Genomic DNA, 26104 nt, shown 5'->3' on the forward strand with positions numbered 1-26104 from the left:
CTGTGTTTGCTAGGCCCCGGCATAGTCTCACTAGAGACAGCTATATCTGGGTCCTTTCAGCAAAATCTTGCTAGTGTATGCAATGGTGTCAGTGTTTGGAGGCTGATTATGGGAAGGATCCCTGAATATGGCAGTCTCTAGATGGTCCATCCTTTCATCTCAGCTCCAAACTTTGTCTCTGTAACTCCTTCCATGGGTGTTTTGGTCTCAAATTCTAAGAAGGGGCAAAGTGTCCACACTTTGGTCTTCGTTCTTGAGGTTCATGTGTTTTGGAAATTGTAACTTATATCTTGGGTATTCTAAGTTTCTGCGCTAATATCCACTTATCAGTGAGTATATATCATTTGAGTTCTTTTGTGATTGGGTTGCCTCACTCAGGATAATGCCCTCCAGGTCCAACCATTTGCCTAGGAATTTCATAAATTCATTCTTTTTAATAGATGAATAGTACTCCATTGTGTAAATGTACCGCATTTTTTGTATCCATTCTTCTGTTGAGGGGCATTTTCTTATAAGCAACAAAATATTGGATGCTCATGGTTAAATAGTCTTTTATTTATTAACTCAGTTTATACCATAACTTAGTTATGAGTAGAGCTACAATAAACATTTATATGCACATATCTCTGTGATATGTGGATTTACTGAGTTACTTACAAACTTCCTGGATTCACATGCTGGATGATATGGTAGTTATATATTTAAGTTTCTGAGGAATCTTGGTACTGATTTTCACAATACACTAGACTAATTTACATTCCTACAATTTTATTATTTTTTATGTTTTATATACAATATGTTTTGATTATATATTTTCACCATCTCAAATCTTCCCATATCCTACCTACCTCCCTATCTACTCATTTCTGCATTCTTTAAAACACAAGAAAGCACACATACACACACACACACACACACACACACACACACAAATCTTGTCCTGGACTGTGATTGATACACCCAGTTGTTGTAGTAGCAAAGTAATCTCTGCTCAAATCATCCCAGCTGCTGTGGCACATATAGAATACATACGCATGCCGCCTTACATTTTAATATGTCTTAACCAGCTCAATGGCTGAGCCACTTCCTAAGCTTCATGTGGCTGATGTAATTTCAGATGATCCCAAATCATCACTTATTAAAACCTATATATTCCATCTTGACTGCCCTGGACCCAGACCTGCAACCCTTTTGGGCCGTGATCCCTGGTTCATACATGTAGGCTGTCTCTCTATCTTGTACTTCTCAAGTTTTGCAGCTAGGCCTTTTCTGTCATGGCGTCTGTCCTTTCCTCCTTCCTTGGCCCCTTGCCCTAGAATCCTAAAAGCCCTGCTGTTTCTCTGCCCAACTAGTCGCCCTGACAACTTTATTTATCGATCAAAACCAACTAAGGGGAGGGACCCTCAGTGTCTTAAGTGCAGATGTGCATATTTCCATGTAATTTTGGGGACCCAATTAACATAATACAAGCATGAGACCAAATCCACAGCACCCAATGCCACAGTTGCTCTCTCCCTCCTTCAGCAAATATCAACTGTAAATAACTTCTTGGTTAGGAGTGTAATTTTTTCCCTGTTCAACTTTCTTTGTGCTGTTATTTTACTGGCTTTTGCAATTCTTGTGCATGCTGTCACAGTTGCTGTGATTTTATGTGTGTATCAGTGATGTTAGAAGACACTGTTTCTTTGAAGTGACCCACAACTTCTGGATCTTTCTGACTCATCTTTCACATAGATCCTTGAGCCTTGAGAAGAGGAAGTTGATAAAGATTATCCCACTTAAGATTAAGTACACACACATATACACACACACGCGTGTGTATATATATATATATATATATATATACACACACACATGGGGAAATTGACTATTGCTTTTGTTATCCAGTAGTGTGTATAGAATTTTCTGGCACTATGAATGCTAGTTAGAAGGCATAAAATTTCTAGTTGGCCAGCAGATAAATTCTCCTTTTTTGATGACGAAAGTAAATGGTATTTTCAGCAATAGGGCTTACCATCTGTTTACTTGATGATATCCATTTAGGCTGGAGCAATCAACTCTCTAATTACTAAGAATGTTGAACATTTTTCATATAAATATTAGCTCTTTGTCTTTTTATTGAAAACTATTCATTTGCTCATTTATTTATTGGAGCATTTTAGGTTGTTTTGTGTTTTGATTTTTGAAATTTTAGATATTAATCAGTTTTCAGATACAGAGGTGGCAAAATTTCTCCTATTCTATTGCTTATCTTAGTACCATCCAAATTTCTCTTATGAACATTTAATGCAAAGTTACTCAATACAGTACTCTCAAACCAAATCCAAGGACACATCAAAGATACCATCCACCATGACCAAGTAGGCTTCATCCCAGGAATTCAGGGATAGTTCAACATAAAAAAATCCATCAGTGTAATACACCTTATAAACAAATCACAAGAAAATCCCACATATTCATCTTTGACAAAGTACAACACCGTTCTTTTTTTTTTAATTAGGTAATTTCCTCAATTACATTTCCAATGCTATCCAAAAAGTCCCCAATACACCCCCCCAGTCCCCCACCCACCCACCCCCACCCCTTGGCCCTGGCATTCCCCTGTACTGGGGCATATAAAGTTGGCAAGNTTCCCCTGTACTGGGGCATATAAAGTTGGCAAGTCCAATGGGCCTCTCTTTCCAGTGATGGCCTACTAGGCCATCTTTTGATACAAATGCAGCTAGAGACAAGAGCTCTGGGGTACTGGTTAGTTCATAATAATGATCCACCTATGGGGTTGCAGAACTGGGAAAGGGGATATAACATTTGAAGTGTAAATAAAGAAAATGTCCAAATAAAAGAAAAAGAAAAACAAGAATTATATATATAACAGGTAATTTTAACCATTGAAATATTGTTTACTGTATTATTTAAATGCATATTAAAATATTTAAAGAGAAAATGCTTCAGTATATGTTGTACATAAAATGATAAAAATTTAACTGGTATTGGAATGAATGCTTTTAATTTCAGCATTCAGTAAATTGATGCATAAAGACAAAGATTTGAGACCAAATAGCAGGTTTCATGATAATCTATGCCACTTGTTAAAAACATTCATTATGTATGTTATGAATAAAATTCTATAAATAACAATAATAATTAAGCTTAGTGAGGAAGGCATGTCAAAACCTGAAATGAGCAACAAAATTAGGATATATTTGTATAGAATATATATGATATGAACCACTACTATGTACAATAACATAACAGATTTTCACACATTATGCTGAATAAAAGATACAAATGTATCACATATTGTACAAACAATTCTATAGTTTCTATTCATGTGAAGTTTAAAAGCAAGCAAAGATTTTTATGGTATTTCTTTAAACAGAGATGCTGTGGACTGGACAGGAGCCAGAAAAAGACTCCTATGTACTGGAAATATTTTTAATCTGAGGCATGCTTTATGGTTGGTTACATACATAAAATTTCATTTGTTTACATTGCTCTATGTTATGCCATACCCCTTAACAAGTTAAAGATAACCTCAGAAAACGTGTCAGTATAACATATGGATGAATATAAAACAGTTTCTTGTTAGATCAATTTCACCAAGAGAAATCCAGAATTTGAATTCTCAACTTCTGGTGTCTTCCATATGTCTGTAGTTGTTCATTTATGGCTTTATGGCTTGGCCTGTCCTCTAGCCCATCTGTTTTGTGTGTCTAATCTGTCCCTGTTTTGTCCATGTGCCTATTGTGCCTCTCTGTGCCTGCCCATAACAAAGGTCTTTGCTCTATATTTCTTGAATAGCATAGAAAACATGGCATTGGGAATGAATGAGAGATATACTGCAGAAATCTAACAGTTTTACAAGGGAAAATTCATTTTATTGACCCCAACTAACCCAAAAGTGCTCAGCACTGCAAACAGAAGTTGTAAAGCTATATCCACATGCTGTTTTTAAAAACCTTTTTGGTAGATATTTATTGTATAAAATTATTTTCAACCTGATGGTTACTTTTAACAAACAATTACTACAACATACACAAATATTACTTTTATTCATGGGCATGCAAGAGTACATAATTCAGGAGTATATGTGGTTGTAAAAGTTGACTATATGGGAAATCCAAGCCACAATAACATTAGTTACATAGTTCTCTTATAGACATATGAACTTAAACAGCCTAAGTACACAGGACGACAGCAGTATATTATACCAAAAGTTCATTCTTTCTGGAGTCAACATATATTTTTAAAACTGTATCACACATAATGTCTCATTAAAATAAGTAAATTAATTCATCTAGATATAATAATAATGAATTCATTACATACCATCATAAATAACATATCTAAACACAAAAGGAAGATTATTATAATTTGAAACACTTTTAATTATCATTTAATGGATGATACTGAACATGTGTATTTGCTTGCATATCACATTTCTAACCTACTCATGAAAACTCTTAAGTGAAAATACACTTAATGTATTTTAGTAATATTATGAAAACAGTTTTGATCTCATGAATCCCCTGACTGATCTTGAGGACACATAGAATTTTCCAGTACACCCTTTAAACATGTTATATAGTAACCATGAAAATAATGATAGCAGTTGGTATAGATAAAAACTTAATAAAACTTGAATGATCTAAATATTCAATAATCACATTAACAATGAACGAAAAAACAAGATTCATAAAAAGAAAATACTCTAAATGACATAAATAAGGTAATTGCATTTAATTTAAATAGTTTAATACTTAATTTTTAAAAAGGCCTTACAGCTGGATTAAAATGTATCTAAATTACTTTAAGACTTTGAGCAGATGCAGAGACTAGGGGGACATTGGAACCCCTGCAGAAGAGGGGAGAAGATTGTAGGAGCTAGAAGGGTAAACGATACCACAAAAATATGGCCCACAGAATCAACTACTCAGTGCACATAGGGGACTCACAGAGACTGAAGCAACAATTACAGAGTCTGCATAGGCCTGAACTGAGTTCTCTGCATTATATTACTGTTATGTAGCTTGGTGTTTTAGTAGGACTCCCAACAGTGGGAGTGGGGATGTGTCTGACTCTTCTGCCTGTGCTTGAGTCTCTTTAACTGCTACTGGGTTACCTTATATGAGGACCAACCTTAATATGAGGGTTTGTGCTTAGTCTTATTGTAACTTGTTATGTACTGTTAATTTGATGTCCTTGGAAGTCCTGCTTTGTTTTTTGAAAGGAAATGGAGGATGAATGGATTTGGGAGAGAGGGGAGGGATTGGGAGCAGAGGAGGGAAGGGATACTTTGGTCAAGATATAATGTGTGAGAGAAAAATTTTATATATTATATATGTATGTTTATATGTGAGAAATAAATTTTAAAAGAGTGACAATCTAAATGCAAGTATGCTGGAATATTGAAACCAAAAACTGGGAAAGGTTGAACTGTGTAAACTTAAATTATGTGATATTCAGTAACATACATGTTTCTTATAAATAGTATGGCAAGTAAACCGGTGTGGGGGGAGAATATGCATGCCATATGATTTCATTAATATGAAATACCAAAAATAAAATTTTGAGACAATTGAAAGCATTGATTATTACTCGAACTATAGTCTGGGATAGGAACATGAAGGGGATATTCTATATTTTATAATATAATTCTATAGTTTCTGTTGTAATTGTGCAGGCATATTCATATGTAAAATATCATTAAGCTACATATCTGTCAGGTGTGTACTTGTGTATTATAAAATTAAGTAGTTTTAAAATATCTGTGGTGAGCAGATAAATCACTTAAATGTTTATTTTTGTAAATATTGACAGTTGAATAAAACAATTATGATAGAAAATATGGGAAAGAAGTTTCAGTATAAAAGTTTTAACATAATTGTTTTATTGGAAAATGAAATTTATATTGATTAAATAGATTTAAGTCATATGGATGTTAAAATTTATTTTTTAAGGATAATATTGAGAGACTATATAATGTCTGAACTAAAGTATGTAGAGACCCAAAGGAAAATGTTAATAGAATTCAAAGAATTTGAAACATGGGTCTAAGAAAATGAAACCATGGTACAGAAAAAAAAAAGACAGATTTAGTTGTATTTCATTGGAATCACTATAAATGTGTCTGGATAAATGCAAACTGTTAAAACATAGATAAATACAGATTGTTCCTCAGATTCAGAATATATTTCCTTCAATAAGGAATGAAAACAATGGAGATAAGGTTCTATTGATATATATTCTGTTCCCTTAAATAAATAATTTTATGTCAATAAACACTAATTTATGTCTTCTTCTTTTTTAGTCTGATCTTACCCATGAAAATGAATCTGATATAATAGACGTGGTAAGTGTACCTTTAAGACTTTTAAAAGGAAATATTTCTTATTCACTATATTGTTCATTATACTATTGCAGTATATACATTTCCTTTACTACTCTGTATGATAATGAGTTATTTATATAGAGAGAATATTTAAAGTATATTTTGGTTTATTTGTAACATACAAATGCAGTTGGGTATAATTAAATATTTTATACAAAGCATTCTAGTTTGTTAGACAAAACAATAACTATAGTGAAGATTGAATTATAAAAATTCTTATTTCATACTAAAACTGAAAGGTATTTATTAATATTTATGACTGTTCCTTATGAAACTGTTTTTGTCAGAGATTCTGTTTTTAGAGTGTTTGTTATCCCCTAAATACGTGTTAATATATTTTATGCAAAATTATTTATAGCAAATATTGTCATGGATGCATTCATCTTCATTAAAGGTTCACTCACTGTTATTGAACTTTTCTCATTTAGTTCCACTAAATAGCATTTTTATTTTATATTCATTTAAATACACATGCTCATCTTTTATAGGTGTACAGACCGCTTGATATATATAGTTTAGATAAATAGGAAATTTAATTTTTCTCATTTCTAAATCAAGCTAGTATTAATTTTAAGGAAATTTTTAAGTGGCTTGAGCACACATGATTTTAAGTGCCTTAATAGATTCACACCCCACCCCATTGCTTAGCAATCATTTGCTCCATAAAAAGAAATCACCTAATAGCAATTTCATTCCTAACATATTATCTAGCATAGAAATATACCAAATTGTCTTTAAATTCTTTCCTTTTTCAATTCTTTTGGCTTTCAGACTTATTTCTTTTGTAAGTGAAAATGTTCTGGTAAGATATAAAAATGTTAAATATATTTTCCTGTTAAGAGTTAACATGTTTTAAGGGCCCCCTGTTTGGGAGTCAGGAAATTTTATTTGAACATTCTAAAGCAATAATGAACTAGATGTTACTTAAATGTCCCAGCCAGGGTTATGAAAATTAAATGTTTCTAAATTACAAATTTAGTTCCAGTAAGAGTTTCATAAAAGAAAATCAACCCCTTCACAAAAGAAGTATGTCACACACATTTTGAAAAGATCCTGTGTTTCATGCAACGGTAGACAAGATGTATAAAGCCATGCAAACCAAAACATTTTTTTCACTATTCATCATCCCCCTAAAAAGTTCCCCAATCAATCTATATATCTAAATGCTACCAGTAACCTATACTTACATGACATTATTAATGTTAGATACATTTATAACTCCTCCTTGTTTTTAAATAATTTCTGATGTATAACCTCCATTGAACACCCCAAAAGTTGTAAGAGTAACTTATATCTTAATTTAGGAGAGAGGGAAATATAATCAGTTTAGACATTCAGTTAAAATGTAAATTTATAAAAAATTTTAAACGACTAATAAAAACAAGTATCTTCTCCAATTAACACTTTGCTTGCTAACTCTATTGTAAATTGCATTATACAGAGTACACCTCTACTTTCATACTGTATCTTGTTTGGATGGAATTGAAAATGGGGTTGATTTTAAGATACATAAATGAGTTTAATCCAACTAAAATCCACCTATTAAGACAACAGCAGATATAGTCCTTATAGAATTTAATAGTTTTTAATTTTGTTAAAAAAAAGATAAATTTGAGTGGAGAATTGACTGAAAACAAGTGAATATAGATGGGAGCAGGTTCATGGAGATATGTTCAAACAATTGAGTTACCCTCTGATATTTTCTTCTTTCATTGGTTCTGGATGTCAGGTATTTGCTGCGTATTTTATTATTATTATTGTTGCCATGATAGAGAATTTATGTACAAATGGAAGTTTGATTCTCAGTACAGACATGTTTGTCTGTGCTGCTACATCTCCAATGATGGGATTGTGGAGGAAGTCTGTATGCTAGAATAAGAGGAAGGAGATGAATAAAGCAGATATTTATTGGGGCATTCCTTATCTCAGCTATGCTGTGTGGGACTGCATTCTTTATCAGCTTTATAGTCATTTATTACCATGCTTCTAGAGCCATTCCTTTTGGAACAATGGTGGGCATTTTCTGCATCTGCTTTTTTTTTTTTTTTTTTTTTTTTTTTTTTTTTTTTTTTTGCTATTCTTCCTATAAATCTTGTTGGTACAATACTTGGTCGAAAACTGTCAGGTCAGCCCAACTTCCCTTGTCAATTCATTGCTGTGCCTCATCCTATCCCAGAGGGGGAAAAATGGTTCTATAGAGCCTGCAGTTATTGTTTTCCTGGGAAGAATTTTACCTCTTGGCTCAATTTTTATTGAAATGCATTTCATCTTCATGGTTTTCTGGGCATATAAGATCTATGGCTTTATGATTGTGGCGCTGGTCACTTTGTGCATTATAACCATCTTTGTGACCATTGTGTGCTAAATTTAGGGCCCTTCTCAAAGATAGATTTTGTAAAGTACAAGATTAAATGAGGCACGAGAACACAGAGATCAGAGCAGAAGAAGCATCCTTATGTTTTTTAAATTTTTTTATTAGATATTTTCTTTATTTACATTTCTAATGTTATCCCCTTTGCTCGTTTCCCCTCCAAAATCCCCTATCCCATCTCCCCCCTCCCCCTCTTACCAACCCACCCACTGTTGCTTCACTGTCCTGGCATTCCCCTATACTAGCCTTCACAGGACCAAATTTGTCCTTAGGGAATAATCTCCTAGGGCTAGGGATATTTCCATGTTAGAATGCTTACCCATCATACATGTACAAGTCCCTAGATTAAATTCTCAGCAATATGTAAACACCCCTCATCTTCTGTTTTAATCTTAGTTCTTTTGTTATATTTCTTCTTAGAAAAGTATAAATTGATACATGCTAGATTCAGATATCATTTCTAGAATTCAAGTTTTGGAATATCTCTGGTAAAATTAACAGTATTGTGAAATAAAACAAAATCTTAGACTTGGAAGACATTTTAGTTTTTGTCCAGCAACATACTCCAACATTTTAATCACTGTTCATATATGCAAGTTTACAGATAAAAGTCTTGGTTCTTAGCACTTATTTCACTTCAATTATTCCTGTACACTTAAGATAAATTTTAAAAATGAAGAAACTATACTTTATGGGCTTTAATATACTTCTGCAAAGTCATACAGCTAATTAATTGTACATATAGGGTTTGAATGTGAATTACGACAGCAAAATTTGTATTTTGCTGTGGATATCACAATTTATATAACCTACACTTATATGATTGTAGTTTTAGGAAATACTGTTATCTGAGAAGCTTTTACTGTATATGTTGATAGTTCTTAGTGTCAGATCATCCCACCACAGATTGCTATAGAATCCATTACTGTGTAGCATGAATGCATTTTTCTTTTTCTTTTTTTTTTTTGTCTTTTGTTTGTTTGGTTTTTTGTTTTTGTTTTTGTTTTTTTGAGACAGGGTTTCTCTCTATAGCCTGGCTGTCCTGGAACTCACTTTGTAGACCAGGCTGACCTCGACCTTAGAAATTTGCCTGCTTCTGCCTCCCAAGTGCTGTGATTAAAGGCGTGCGCCACCACGCCCGGCATAAATGCATTTTTCTTATTTTGTTTCTTGGGAAATGACAAAACTCTTACCTTTTCTACATGTGTGTCCTAAGATACTTCAGTTCAATGCTATTCTTTTACTCGTATATACACTAAGTTCATCCCATATGTATGGTCCAAGAAATGTACATTCTACATAAAGCAGCTGTTTTATATGTGAAAATAAAGATATATCTGAAACACAGAGAAAAAATATAAACATGGTTAACATACCTTGAGGTTTTTTTTTTCTCAACAGATTTAAGATAACCAGTTGATTAAAACTTTTATCTCCTATTAAAACAGACAGAATCTATTTTGTTTAAAAGTATTTTCCATTTGAACTTATAAAGCATGTAACACAAGTTAAAATTTTTGGCATTCTTGATATTTTTGTGTACCAAATTAAATTAACTCTGGAGGATGAAATATATATTTGGTACAAACATGAATATAGTGAGTCTATTTTTCTCTTTATTTAAATCACTGTATTTTCCTATGCCAGTTATGTAAAAATATTTCTCAAGTGTTATAAAGGAATATATACAAAAATGAATGAAGTCAGACTGGTTGTAAACATCTGTAACCCAAGAATTCTGTATGATGAAACAGGAAGATTATAACTTAAAGGCCAACTTGAGCTACATAGCAAGACTGATTTGAAAAAATAGTAATTATATCTATTTTTAGCATTGAGGGGCATTGAGGATGATGTGAACACACTCTCTCTCTCTCTCTCTCCTCTTCTCCTTCCCTCCCTTCCTTCCTCTGTGTGTGTGTGTGTGTGTGTGTGTGTGTGTATGTATGTATGTATGTGTATATCTATCTGTCTTATGGAGTGAATCAAGCCAATTAACATCCATCACTTTACATGCCTATCATACTTTTCTAAAGTTACCCCAAACATTGAATAGACATTGAAATGTCCTTAATGATAACATTGAAATACTAATTGGAATGGTAATTCCTGGAGACTGATGCATGAGGTAGGATGGGATATAGAGTAAGTTTCAATCAGATGAGTGGAATGCATTTTTTAAGCCCCGTCAGTTTTATTAGACTTTAATAGAAAATATCCAAGGCAGGCAAGCATAATTCTCAGAAGCTTCAGGGAATGGTGTGACTAGAGAAAAGAAACAAAACCATGCTGTTTGATTTAAATAGACATAGGTGTCACCATTTTGAGGATCAGCAGCCATATGTCAGGGAGGAGTGCATTAGAGAAAGAATAAAGAAGCCAAAAATATAAAAAAAGACATATTAAGCTATGGTCAGCATCTAAAAGAGAAATAAAGATAAAAGTACTATATCTTTTTGAGTGGCAAATGCATCAGAACCTTATGGTAACTTATACAGGCTGCCAAAGAATACATTTTAGGATTTAATGCACTGTATGATTCCTATAATTAACAGTAATAGTATTAATTAATAGTTGTATGTATATTTAAGAATTGCTAAGGTAAATTGCTTTAATTTAAAATTGTATGCCATACATAAGTTATTTGCTATGAGCATTCACAAATTTACAAATTCAGTGGTTACATATACAGATTTAATCATTAACATTTTCAGTACTAATTACTTATAATTGGTTATCTTATTTATTTACATTTCAAATGTTCCCCCTCCCCTTTGCCTCTATGACCATGCTCCCCCACCCACCCATCCCCACCTACCCACCCACCTACCCATTCCCACCTCACAGCTTTATTATCTTGCATCTATCTACACAGAGTACACAAGGTATAGGAAGAACATTTTTGAAATGTTGAGACGAAGCTTAAAAGGTTTTAAGTGTGCTGTTGTGGGTGCATCTATAGTAAACACTCCCTTTTCATTATCATCAATGTATCATTTATAGTAAGGTCAATAACATACTACTACATTGAATATGTCTGACATGAAAGATAAGAATATTAAAAAATCCATATCTAACTCCAGGATTTACCAATACACTTTTATTTACTTAAAGGCAACATCACACAAACTGTAAATATTTCCATAGATGGTGTGAAAACTACTTATATGGAATGATAATTGTCAACAGTACATATTTATAGAGCTCTATTCTGGCAATTATAATGAATTATGTGTAAACTGTAGTTTCTATATTGAGCTGAATGATAACTGGATAGTTAATTGCGCCATCATTTGTCACTCTACTTAAAAATTTTGAAATTTAGTTTTTTAAATCTTAATTTACATATTAATTAATATTTTAGATACCATACAAAACAATTGTTTTTATTGTGACTATAATACTTTTGTTGCTGCAACCAAATTCCTGACAAAGACATGACTTAAGGAAGGGTTTGGTTTGTTTTTTTTTTTACAGTTTAAAAAGTAAAGCAATCCATCATAATGGAGAGGGCATAGTTGCAGTTTACACTGTGTTCATAGTCTTTAGGAAGCAGAAAGTGGAAAGAAAGTGTTTAGGCCTACCTTCAATCACACAGCCAAGTGACTCATTTCTCCAGCAAAGTTCTACCTCCTAAAGGTTCAAGATCCTTCTAAAAAGCATGTTATCTGGAGGAGTAATTGGTCAAACAAACAATGAATTTTCTTAACTGTCATTTAATTATCCAATTCTTTTAATTACATGATTTTGAAAGATTAAAATTTATTCTGTTTAACTTTTTAATGAATATTTAGAGACTGTGATTGTACCTTAAATCCATACTTGCAAAAGTATACAAAAATTTTGCACTAAATGTGCTTTAAAAGCAAGCTGTAGTGAATGGATGAAGAGATGTAATATGTTTTGGTTCCTTTTATCATTGTGATAAGACACTGTGACCAAGGTAATTTATAAAGGAAACAGTTTATTGGGTGCTTACAGTTTAAAATCGCAAGTTCATGACCACCATGGTGTAGAGCATGAAAGCAGGTAGGCAGGCAGGCATGGTGCTAGAACAGTACTAATGATGATATACCCTGAGCCACAAGCACATTATATGTATGTGTGTATATATATATAATTGTTTGACCAATTACTCCTCCAGATAACATGCTTTTTAGAAGGATCTTGAACCTTTAGGAGGTAGAACTTTGCTGGAGAAATGAGTCACTTGGCTGTGTGATTGAAGGTACGCCTAAACACTTTCTTTCCACTTTCTGCTTCCTGAAGACTATGAACATAGTGTAAACTGCAACAATGCCCTCTCCATTATGATGGATTGCTTTACTTTTTAAAGTGTAAAAAAAAACCAAACCCTTCCTTAAGTCATGTCTTTGTCAGGAATATATGTATATATATATATATATATATATATACAGAGAGAGAGAGAGAGAGAGTTAACTGGGAATGGTGTGTGGTTTTGAAACCTCAAAACTACCCCCAGTGACACACCTTCTCCAACAAGGCCACACCTCAGAATCCTTAAACAGTTTAATTGAATGTGGACCTAACATTCTAATATATGAACTTATGGGGGCCATTCTGCCAGGAAAATATTATTTTAAAGCACATATGGTGGCTCACAACCATTTGTAATAGGATTCAACTCCCTCTTCCAGTGTGTTTGAAGATAGCTACAGTGTACTCATATACATTAAAAAATGAAGTTGTCCTCCTGTGTCCCCCCACACAAATAATAAATTAAAAATGTAAACTTATTATTATTTAAAAAAAAGATTTACAATATATTTTAGCCATTCTACTCCCATGCTTATATCCTATATCATAACTAAAAGTATCTAAGAAATTTAATCTAGATTTTGAAAGTATGCATTTTACCAAAAATTATTGGTTAACCACATAAATATGTTTTGCCAGTTTATGAATATTGCAGTTTATTCTTGATGTATACTCATTTTAATGAAAATCATGGAAATTCCATACTAGCATTGGGTCACCAACTGGTGTATCATGGATCTCTTTCTTTGTTTCTTTTCCTAGTGCAAGGGTGTGACTAAGATGTGTCACTACATAATTTCTCTGCCACCTGATCTTCCTAAACCAGAAAGACAAATTCCAAGACCTGCTCATCGTGAAGATAGACCACCTAGGGTGCAAGTGGTAAGCAATTTTAAACAAAGATTTGCCACTAATAGGAAGTAGTAATGAAAGATTTAAAAGTGTAATATTTTCTCTAAGAAAGATACATGGGTATTTTTTTTCTTTTAATGCATTTCAGCAAATATACTATGCAGAATATAATACCTCAATTTAATATGTAGTCATATTAATTTTAAATAAGTACATTATATAATGGTGGATTTAACTACTAGCATTATTACCATTCAGATATTGTTGAAACTGGATGGCCACAAGATTTCAGGTATTGAAAATAAAACGGATATAATTTTCTTAAAATTCTGGTTATGGTAACAGGGTGCAATTCTGTAAAAATGCTATTTTAAAATTACAGATGATTTATAACTGATTAAATTTTATGTTCCTGCCAGTATTTGTTGTGAGTATGTATGTGAGCATGTGTCTTGTGTTTATGTATAAAATGGGTTTTCTTTCTTGTTTCTGTTTCTGCTAGAATCATAGAAAGTATCAATAATTTATTTTAATAGCTGTTTTCTTATATATGCTATATTGTGTGTGTTATGTTCATTTTTAAAATTTTGTCATTATTAGAATTTTTCTAACTTTAAAATGTTAAATTTCATTTTTAAAAAGTGCATACAATATAGAGTAATATTTAAAGATTAGTTAATATAAGTATCAGTTATATAAAATTTTAATTTTGTTATGCTATATATATGAATACATGTTAGGAAATAAAATTTATTATTTCAGAAGCCTGGAATTTAAAACCATATTAATCACAGGTATGAATCAGTTACTTTTAAGTTCATGCTTTACCAATACTTTACCCATACTTCCTCCCTAATCTTTACAATTTACATACAAAAAATATAGGAGTTGATAATGACAACCAGGGTCACTTACACATCTGTAAGCTTTTCTTTTTCCATAGTGACCTCTAAAAGAAATTATTACATATATCCTGTTTAGTGATTAATTTCTAGCATTGAAATGTATTTTAGTTTTTTAAATTATATTGTTTCTTCTATAGATAAGGTTTTTTTTTTTAAATTAGAGTTAAAAGGAGGATGATCAGAATCTTGCATATATAAAGTCAATTTATAATAACTGCTGATGAAGTATATGTATCAAGGGATGATACATAAGGCTTTATCCTGAGCTTTACACAATAAAAATAACATACAAATTGAATATTCATAATGAGAAAAATAACAACAAAATATTAATTTTAAAATTGCCAAATGTTACACATAAAATGCTCTCATAGCCTTGAGACTTGCCTGTTGACAAATACTGCACAAAAATACTCTCAGGGCATTGAAGATGGCCTGTTCAAGAGAGGGTTCTAAAACTTAACTTTTATTAGAGTCATGATAATTTCATCTCTGAAATTAGGTTTGTTTGGTTTTGGTTGTTTTATTTTTTTTCTTCCTACTTTTCTCTGGCTCCATTTCTTATCTTAACATTTCTTCTATTTTCATGGACACAAGTATCCTGAAAGAAGAAATCAACTCTGGAAGTCACACGTAAATACTGCATAGATAAGGCTTTTGTGTTGACAAGGACTATAGTAAACTAGCCTGGTTCCCTCTATATCAGCTATATGAACTATTCTTGCTAGATCTCATTAAGCACTCATTTTTAAGTTATAATAACTGTTTTGCTGGGGTTAAAAAAGTTAGAAAATTGTTTCATGCCTTTTGTTTTGTTTAGTTTGTCTGTCTGTTTGTATTTATCTGTGTGATAGGCTGGCCTTTGAATATTTTATGTACCATAGGTTGGTTTTGAATGTCTCACCTTTCTGTTTCTACTTTCTAAGTGCTGGGATTTTAGATGGATGTTACCATGTCTAGTTTGAAGTCTTATGATTTGATGGCTAAAGAAACCTAACTACAAATATGGGCATTTCTAGACACCTTATAGGTTAAGTAATGTAATTTCTACCTTGTCTAGGAACGTTACTTTATATCCATGAAAATGTAATGATGCTTTGGTATTATGTGTTCCAACATCTCATCAAACTCACCTTTCCTTTAAGATGCTTGTTTCATATACTTTTGCACATTTGGTGTATAGGAACTGTGACTACTCAATCAAGAATTATGAAGGGCAAAATATTTATCATGATCTTATAAAATTTTACACAGTCTGAGATTTGTTTTCTGTTATAATCTTCTCCATAGCTTCCTCAGGTCTTCCATGGCCATTGCAATACTTTGAGTTATCAATGATACTGTAGTAAATTATGAAATATATTCCAAGAAAATGAGTTGATTCTCAACATCAGTAATCCAAAAATATTAGAGGCAAAGGTTTAACTGTTTTGAAATTTTATTGTGCAACCTTTTAATCACAAATGTGGCTATAAATGAACATAATGTTTTGAAAAATCTGGTTTATCATTAAAAAATGAAATTCCTAGAAATGATTAGATAGCAGGGAATTTTAAGCTTACTGCCCAACAAACAAAAAAAATTAAGGCACATCCAAATTAAAGAAGTAAATAAAAAGCAAATTCAATATTTTTTAATATTTAAAATTTCAATAGGATACCCCATGAAATTCTCTATTGTAGAGTCCAGCAGTAAGTATATTTCCAGGTTAATAGAAGATACAGTTAAATTTTGAAATTCTGCATGACTACAAGGTATTTTTATGCAAAATGCATCATATATAGTAAGAGTGTTTCCTGTCTTCAAAAGTTGTCATCAGAGTACATATGGAAATCTAGAATCTAGCCTCAAAAGGAACCTTGCTTTTTTGTTTCAGATTCTGTCATCATATTAGAATGGCAGGTAATGAACTAAGTTACAAACTTTTTGAACTTAAATTGTTATTGCTGCTCAGAGGAGAAGCATAGAATTACTTAGTTGACATCTTGTTTGTATTCAAGTGATGTATTCAGGAGATGAAGTAGGAGCCCACTATCATACACTAGAGTTTCTGAATTATAGAAGGAAGTAATTCTAGAATAAATAAACCTGATATATTTATAGCAGTAGCTAGTCTACATAACATAATTGTTCTAAATTATTCCCATTATATAACGTTATATAATAGCCCAGATATTTTTTACATTGAAAAATCTCCTTTATTTCTCTAACCACCCATGTAAAGCATTTTTGACATTTTCTTGTATAAACTTCCAAAAATATTCTAATAATGTAATTAGTGCTACCCCTCAGTCACAAGTGACCATGTGATGTCCAAACCCAGCTGATATATCTGCAATACAACTCCTGTACCTATGGCTCAGGGATCATAGCAAAAGGGGGCAAAAATGATCAAGTGTCAGTCTTATCTTTTAAAATACATATGTAGAATCTACAGAGTAGCTTCCCATTTTTAAATTCCATTCCTACTAAGTCTCACACATTTTACTTCATGTTCTCATGTCTTCACTTCAAGTAGACTTTATAACCAGTGACTTGCCTATCCATAACCTCATCACCACAAATATTTCTTCTAGTTTAATGAGAATTATAAGTAAATGCCAATTATATGGGCAAAATTTTAAAGAACATCCACAATCTTAAAGACAATCCTATACAGCTTTTTTCTTTTCACTAAGAGGATCCTTCATTTCACATCTTGGTCAATTTTAAAGTCTGCATGTGAGTAATAAGTAAATATTTGCAGTTTAGATTTTCAATCACCATTTAAGTTTTTGTCCTCAAAATGACTCTGTGATAGATATGATTATGATAGGAATGATTAGTCTACCTACTTAAAACATTTAAAACTGAAGCATAGATATAAAATATGCCCTTCTGTATCTTTTTTATGACTAATACCCATCAAGTTCCATTGAATCATCCATTTCGTCTGTTAATCCATTTAATCACCTGTAATCAGTTGTTTTGTCTCAGTATTTAATCTAAAATTTAACCACTCTTCAAAAATGGCCCCCTACCCAACTCCAGAAATTAATTCAGTATCAGCATATTGCCTTCCTTCCCTCTTCATCCAAAATATTTGGCCACTAAAGAAGTTTTCAGAATGCTTCCAATTATGATGAACATCGTGTTGCTTGTCAAAAATTTGACTGAGAACAACCAGAAAAGCTTAACAAAATGAAAATCTACAGAGGCATTGGAGATCTAACAGTCTTTTTAAAGACATGGGATCAATACCTTGAAGGAAAGAAAACCTAGACTGTAAAGCAATGCAAGCCAGAAGACAGTGGTGTTAGAAGTGATGGAGTGCTGTTTATAAAACAAACAGGAAAACAAACAAACAAACAAAAAACGGACTGGAAGTACTGAAAGAAAATAACTTCAAACAAAAAATTCTATTTAAAAAAACAAAACAAAACAAAAAAAAAAAACGTCCTACAGACTGAAAAGTGAATAAAAACTTTTTTGGACAAAAAAAAATGCTGAGAATTTATTACAAGCACACCCCAAGTAAAGGTTGTTCTTCAACAGAAGAAAATGATCTCAGATGGGAATCCCTGGGAATGCAGAAAGGAATCAAGAGCAGCAAAACCGGTAAATATTTATGTAAATCTAAATTACTATTTTCTGTGTAGAATGATAATAATTATATGGGTCTTAAAAGTTGTAGAAATCAAGTTAATTACAATAGCAGCTAAAAAGGAGAGGAGGTGGATGAATGGAGTTTAAATGACTAGGTTTGAATTATCCAAGAAATGAAAAAGCTTTTTTCGAAGCCGAGGGATGCTTGCAAAATCACTAAAAGAAAGAGAAATGATTTATAACTGATAATAGGGGAAGACAAGAAAACTTGGAAACAATTGTTAAGGTGTCAAATTGAACTCCAGATGTACCAAATATGACCTTAAATGTAAAAATGAAGTAGTCTATTTAAATAAAAAAACCCATACTTGGTTGGACAAACACTACTTAAAAGAGACACACCTAAAGTTATGCGATATTTAGAAGAAAATGGTAAGAAAAATGTGTCAATGCACTTAAGGTTGGCATATCAAATATATAGATTTAGAATAAACTAATGGAAATTAAGGTTGTATGTCATCTTCACCAGAAAATTAAAACAGTTTTACATTTACTTGACTATAGTATAAGCATAATTTTAAAAGTAAATCTCTTCAGAAACAAAATTACAAAACTATACATAGGCACAAACATTACTTCATCTTTCTCTTGCCGGGGAGGATACTTTTTATCCTTTCTAAATATAATTCTTTAAATCTTTCATGTCTGCCAGTTCTTGTTTCCTTCTTTCCTTCCTTCCTTCCTTCCTTCCTTCCTTCCTTCCTTCCTTCCTTCCTTCCTTCCTTCCTTCCTTCCTTCCTTCCTTCCTNCCTCCCTCCCTCCCTTTCTCCCCCCCTCTCTCTTTTTCTGATTACCTGTTGGATTCTCTTATAATTTATCTGTTCTTTGAATTCCACTATATAGATCTACATATTTTCTGTCTTTCTCCAAGCTAAAATAGTCCTTGGTTCTGCTTCTTCTATTTCTTCACTTTTCCTTTAAATTTATGCTAAGATTTCTAGATTGACACTCTGATATGACTCTGAAAAATCTCATTGCATAGAAATCAAGTTCTTGCAATAACTGTTCTACAAACTGCTCAACTTCAGAATGCCTCTTTATTTTTCAGTGAAGTTGATCAGTACTATTTAAAACTGTATTAGACCAGTTTTGTAATACTGTAATCTCTGAATTTTTCTAAAAAAAAAAAAAAACTGGACTTTTTTCTTAGTTCTACTTATTGGATTTCACTGGTTTTAGATATCAATATTAGATTCCTCTTGCAGTTTGTCCTGAGGTGTTTGTTTTACTCCTGACACACCTACATTGTTATGTTTCAAGGCACAGAGCTTGGACTGTGTAATCAGAATCAGTAGAGACACTTATTAACGTGAATATTCCTGAACTTTTCACCCTATCTGAATCAGAATGTACAAGATAGGGATCTAAATTTACAATTGATAACAAACCCTTGGTGATTCTGATTAATATATGTTTTACAAAATAAGGAAGTAATAAAATGACATCATCGTTTTAGTATTGATACTAGGTATTTAATTGATTTTAAATGGTTGACTTACAAATTACCTCCAACGTTTTGAAAAACAATATAGATATATAAAAATGCAATTTTCATTCTTTCTTCAGGAATTTAGACAGATTAATTAATTTACTTTCTTAGATTTAAACATAGTCTACTTCTAAATATATAAAAATAAGTCTTTTTGAAATATTAATGTTCTTTCTATAGACATGAAAACCAAAAATAGTTTGTAAATGTTGGAGCTAGTAGTTATAATTTCACACTTACCTAGCTCAACACCAATAATAATTAACAAGTCAACACTATACCATCACATTATCATTACAATAGACAAAGTAAAATATCATCTACTAACAGGTTTATTTTCCTTGTGTATTAGTTACACAGAAATGAGTTAAAATAGGTGACTTGGTACATCACTAAGTACTTAAGTAAATGTACTTTACAGGCCTTAACTTTTATCTTCCTTACCCTTTCTTTGCCTATACATCCCAACATCTCACTCAAGACATTTTTAAAATGTTTTCATAATAACTATGTGCATTTGCAATACTCTCTTAATTTTAATAAATTTATGCTGTGAATGACTTTTATTAATTAACTTATTTACTTTACATCCCAATTTCAGCTTCCACTCATGGTTCTCCTCCCAGTGTCTACCTCTCTCACCTCATCTCACCCTCATTCTCCCATCTTCCCTTTTCCCTTTCTACTTAGAAAAGGGGAAACTGCCCACCATGGATATTAGCCTATCTTCCCATATCAAGTTGCACTAGGACTAGGCATATCTTCTCCTATTTTGGCAAGGCATCCTAGTTAGTGGAGAAGGATTCAAAGGCAGGCAACAGAGTCAGAAACAGCCCCTGTTCCTGCTGTCAGGCATCTCAACATTAAGCCCTAGCTTCACAACTATTACATATATGCAGAAGGCTTAGGTCTTTCCCATGCATATTCTCTGGCCATTCAAATTCTGTGGTCTTCTATAGGCCCAGCTCAATTGGTTCTGTGTTTTCTTGTGGTTTCCTTGGCCTCTCTGACTCCTTCAGTCCTCTGTCCTCCTGAACCATAGGATTCTCCAAGCTCTGCATAATATTTGGCTGTGATTCTCTGCATCTGTTTCCATCAGTTGCTGAGTGAAGCCTCTCAGATGAAAGTTATGCTAGGTGCTTTTATAGAAGTATAGCATAATATCATGAACAGTGTCAGAAGTGGGATTACTCTTTCATGGCATAGGCCTCAAGTTGGGCCAGTCATTGGTTGGCCACTCCCTCAATATCTGTTCCATGTTTACCTCTGTACATCTTGTAGGCAGGACAAATAATGGGTCACAGGTTTTGTCATTGGGTTGGTGTCCCAATAACTCCATTTGAAGTCTTTCCTAATTACTGGAGATGGATAGTTCAGGTTCCATATTCCCCAATGCTGGGAGTCTTAGCTAGAGTCACACTCATAAATTCCTGGGAGTTTCCATTGCACTGGGGCTTCTAGAGTGCTCCAGAGATGACCCCCCGTTGATTTCAGCTCTCTCTCTCTCTCTCTCTCTCTCTCTCTCTCTCTCTCTCTCTCTCTCTCTCTCCATATTCATTCTCTTCATTCTCTTACTACTTGATCACACCTGCTCACCTTCCCCACCCAGTTCTTTGCTCCATCTACCCCAGAGCCTATTTTATTTCTCGTTCTCAGTGAGATTCAAAAATTCACCCTTGTGCCCTGATTGGGTTTTTTGGGGAAGGAGCATGGATTCTAGTATAGTTATCCTTCACTTTATGGCTAATATTTACTTATAAATGAGTATATACCATGCACATTCTTTTGGGTCTGGGTTACTTTACTCATGAAGGTCTTTTCTAGTTCCATTTGCCTGAACCTTTCAAAATGTCATTATTTTTAATGGCTAAGTAATAATTCATTTTTTTGTAATAATTCATTTTATAAAAGTACCATGTTTTCTTTATCCATTATTCATTTGAAGGTCATCTGGCTTGTTTACAGTTTCTGGATATTATGAATAAAGCTGTTATGAACATAATTGAGCAAGTGTCTCTCTGGAATAGTGGAACATCTTTTGGGGATTTGCAAAGGAGGGGTATAGCTTGATTTGGAGATAGAAATATTCCCATTTTTTGAGAAATGGCTAAATTGATTTCTAGAGTGGCTGTACAAGTTCACATGCCCACCAGCAATATAGGAGTGTGCCCCTTCATCCTCTCCAAAATGTGTTGTCACTTGAAGGAATTTCAGAGTCATTTGATTTGCACTTTTCTTGATGACTAAGGATGTTGAACACTTCTTTAAGTACTTCTCAGCCATTAGAGATTCCTCCATAGAGAACTCTGTTTAGATCTCTACCCCATTTTAAATTGGGTCATTTGGTTTGTTGATAACTAGTTTCTTGCATACTTTATATATGTTTTATATCATCCCTCTGTTTTATGTAAGGCCAGTGAAGATATTTTCCTATTCTGTAGACTGCTGTTTTGTCCATTGATGATGTTCTTTGCCTTACAGAAGATTATCAGTTTCATGATACCACATTTATTATTGATCTTAGTTCCTGAGCTGCTGGTTTTCTGTTTAGAAAGTTGTCTCCTCTGCCAAAGTGTTAAAGGTTATTCCCCACTTTTTCTTCTAGCAGATTTAGTGTATCTAGTTTTATGTTGAGATCTTTGATGCACTTGGATTTTAGTTTTGTGCAGTCATAAATATGAAGCCATTTTCATTCTTCTACATTCAGACATCCGATTAGACCAGCACCATTTGTTGAAGATGTTTTTTTTTTTTTCCATTGTATGGTTTTGGATTCTTTGTAAAAATCAAATGTTAATAAGTATGTTTGATTATCTCTGGGTCTTCAATTTGATTCTATTGATCAGTTTGTCTTTTTATGCCAATACCATGCAATTTTTATTATTATTGCTCTGTAGTACAGCTTGAGATAAGGGATGGTGATACCTCCAGAAGTTCTTTTATTGTACAGGATTACTCTAGTTATTATGTGTGTTTTTTTTAAATTGGTTTTCCTTATGAACATGAGTCTTGTCCTTTCTTTCAAGTTCTGTAAATAATTGTTGGATATTGTACTGGAAATCTGTAGAATGCTTTTGAAAAGCCCTCCCCCCTTTTTTTGTACTGTTTTGATGGTACTGACCCATGAGCATGAGAGATCTTTACATTTTCTCATGTCTTCTTCAATTTCTTTCTTCAAAGGTTTGAAGTTCTTGTCATGCAGGTCTATAACTTGCTTGGATACAGTTACTCCAAGACATTATATATATATATATATATATATATACTGTTCTGAAGGGTGTTGTTTCCCTAATTTCTTTCTCAAGCCATTTATCATTTGTATATAGGAGGACTACTGTTTGTTTTTAGTTAAATTTGTATATAGCCACATTAAAGAAGAAGTAGGAGTTGTCTGGAAGAATATTGGAGGTCATTTACATAAGCTATCATATAATCAGTGAATAGCAATAATTTGACTTCCACCATTCCAATTTCTATTCCCTTGCTTTCCTTTAGTTTTCTTACATTTACACTAGCAATTTAAGTACTATATTGACTAGATACGGAAAGAGTGAACAGCCTTGTCTTGTTCCTGTTTTAATGGAAATGCTTTAAGTTTCTCTCCATTTAATTTGATGTATATTGCCTTTATTGTGTTTTGGTATGTTCCTAGTATCCCTGGCCTCTCCAAGACTTTTACCATGAACGTATATTGTAAAATTTTATCAAAGGACTTTTCAGCATCTAATGAAATGACCATGTTTTCCCCCCAATTTGTTTATATGGTGAATTATAATGATGGGTTTTATATATTGAAACAACCCTGCATCAGTGGGATGAAGCCTACTTAATTATGGTGGATGATGTTTTTGATGTGTTTGCAAGTATTTTATTTAGTATTTTTGCATCAAAGTTCATAAGGATAATTGGTCAGAAATTCTATATTTTTGTTGGATATTTGTGTGGTTTAGTTATTATGCCCACTGTGGCCTCACAAAATGAGTTCTGTTTCTATTTTGTGGAATAGTTTGAGTAGAATTTTCTATTAGTTCTTATTTGACAGTCTCGTAGAATTCTACACTAAAGCCATCTGACCCTGGGCTTTTTTGGTTAGGAGAGGGATTATAGATCTGTTTAAATTCTTTACCTGATCTCTATTTAGCTTTGATAAATAGTATCTATCAAAAATTAATCCATTTAATTTAGATTTTCCAATTTTGTGCAGTACAGTGTTTTGAAGTAAGACCTAATGATTCTTTGGATTTCAATAATATTTGTTGACCTTCTCCCTTTTCATTTGTGCTTTTATTAATTTGGATATTGTCTCTCTGCCTTTTAGTTAGTTTGACTAAGGATTTGTGTATCTTGTTTATTTTCTCAAACAACTAAGTCTTTGGTTCATTGATTATTTTTACTGTTCTCTCCATTTCTATTTTTTGGATTTCTGCTAAGATTTTGATTATTTCCTACCATCTACTCCTCTTGGAAACTTTTGCTTCTTTTTGTTCCAGAGCTTTAGGCCATGCTGTCAACTTGCTGGTATGAGATCTGTCAAATTTCTTTAGGAAGGCACTTACTGCTATGAACTTTCTTCTTAGCACTGCTTTCCATATGTCCCATAAGTTTGGATACATTTTGCCATTATTTTCATTGAATTCTAGAAAGGTTTGTTGTTGTTGTTATTGAAGATCAGCCTTTGTCCGTAATGATCTGATAGTGGGCTTATTTCAAACTTCTTGTATCTGTTGAGGCCTGTTTTGAGACCAATTATACGGTCAATTTTGGAGAAGATATGTGAGGTGCTGAGAACAAGGTATACTCTTTTGCTTTAGGATGAAATGTTCTAAAAATATCTGTTAGATCCATTTGGTTCATAGCTTCTGTTAGTTTCACTCTATCTCTGTCTAGTTTTTGTTTCCATGATATGTCCATTGCTGAGAATGTGGTGTTTAAGTCTCCCACTATTATTGTGTGGTGTGCGATGTGTGCTTTGAGCTTTAGTAAAGTTTCTTATATGAATATGGATGCCCTTGATTTGGTGCATAGATTTTCAGAATTAAGAGTTCATCTGGGTAGGTTTTTTTTTCCCTTTGACCAGTATGAAGTGTCCTTATTTGTTTATTTATGATTGATAACTTTTGGTTGAAAGTTGATTTTATTTGATATTAGAATGGTTACTCCATCTTGTTTCTTGTGACCATTTGCTTGGAAAAATGTTTTCCAACTTTTTATTCTGAGGGAGTGCCTGCCTTTGTCACTGAGGTGAGTTTTCTGTATGCAGCAAAATGCTGGCTCCTCTTTATGTAGCCAGTCTGTGAGTCTGTGCCATTTTATTGGGGGAATTGAGTCCATTGATGTTAAGAGATATTAAGGAAAAGTAATTGTTACTTTCTGTTACTTTTCTTGTTAGAAGTAGAATCATGTTTGTGTAGTTACCTTCTTTTGGGTTTGTTGAAAGATTACTTTCTTGCTTTTTCTGAGGTATAGTTTCCTACCTTGTGTTCAAGTTTTCCATCTATTAACCTTTGTAGGGCTGGATTTGTGGAAAGATAAGTTGTGTAAATTTGGTTTTGTCATGAAATATCTTGGTTTCTCCCTCTATGGTAACTGAGAGGTTTTCTGCATAGAGTAGCCTGAGCTGCCATTTCTGTTCTCTTAGGGTCCTTATGACATCTGCCCCAATCTTTTAGCTTTTATAGTCTCTGGTGAGAAGACTGGTGTAATTCTGATAGGTCTGTCTTTATGTGCTACTTGAACTTTTTCCCTTAATGCTTTTAATATTTTCCTTTCTTTAATGCATTTGGAGTTTTGATCATTATGTGACAGGAGGAATTTCTTTTCTGGTCCAGTCTATTTGGGGTCCTATAGGCTTCCTGTATGTTCATGGGTATCTCTTTCTTTAAATTAGGGAAGTTTTCTTCTATAATTTTTTAATTAGGTATTTATTTCATTTACATTTCCAATGCTATCCCAAAAGTCCCCCACACCCTCCCCCACCCACTCCGCCAACCACCCACTCCCACTTTTTGGCCCTGGTGTTCCCCTGTACTGAGGCATATAAAGTTTGCATGACCAATGGGCCTCTCTTTCCACTGATTGCTGACTAGGCCATCTTCTGATACATATGCAGCTAGAGACACGAGCTCCTGAGGGTACTGGTTAGTTCATATTGTTGTTCCACCTATAGGGTTGCA

General features: G+C 33.0%; 1 protein-coding gene across 1 annotated transcript in view; it reads left to right on the plus strand.

Moving 5' to 3' along the window:
* LOC110286342 overlaps positions 1–26104 on the plus strand; it is a 193464-nt gene that overhangs the window by 105180 nt on the left and 62180 nt on the right. Inside the window, exons 7-8 of the mRNA XM_021152742.2 lie at positions 6311–6352; positions 13803–13922. Of these exons, the coding sequence (XP_021008401.1) occupies positions 6311–6352; positions 13803–13922 (162 nt within the window). The remainder of the gene's footprint in view (positions 1–6310; positions 6353–13802; positions 13923–26104) is intronic.

The sequence above is a fragment of the Mus caroli genome, chromosome X (genome assembly GCF_900094665.2).
Source record: "Mus caroli chromosome X, CAROLI_EIJ_v1.1, whole genome shotgun sequence".
In the NCBI taxonomy this organism is placed as follows: domain Eukaryota; kingdom Metazoa; phylum Chordata; class Mammalia; order Rodentia; family Muridae; genus Mus; species Mus caroli.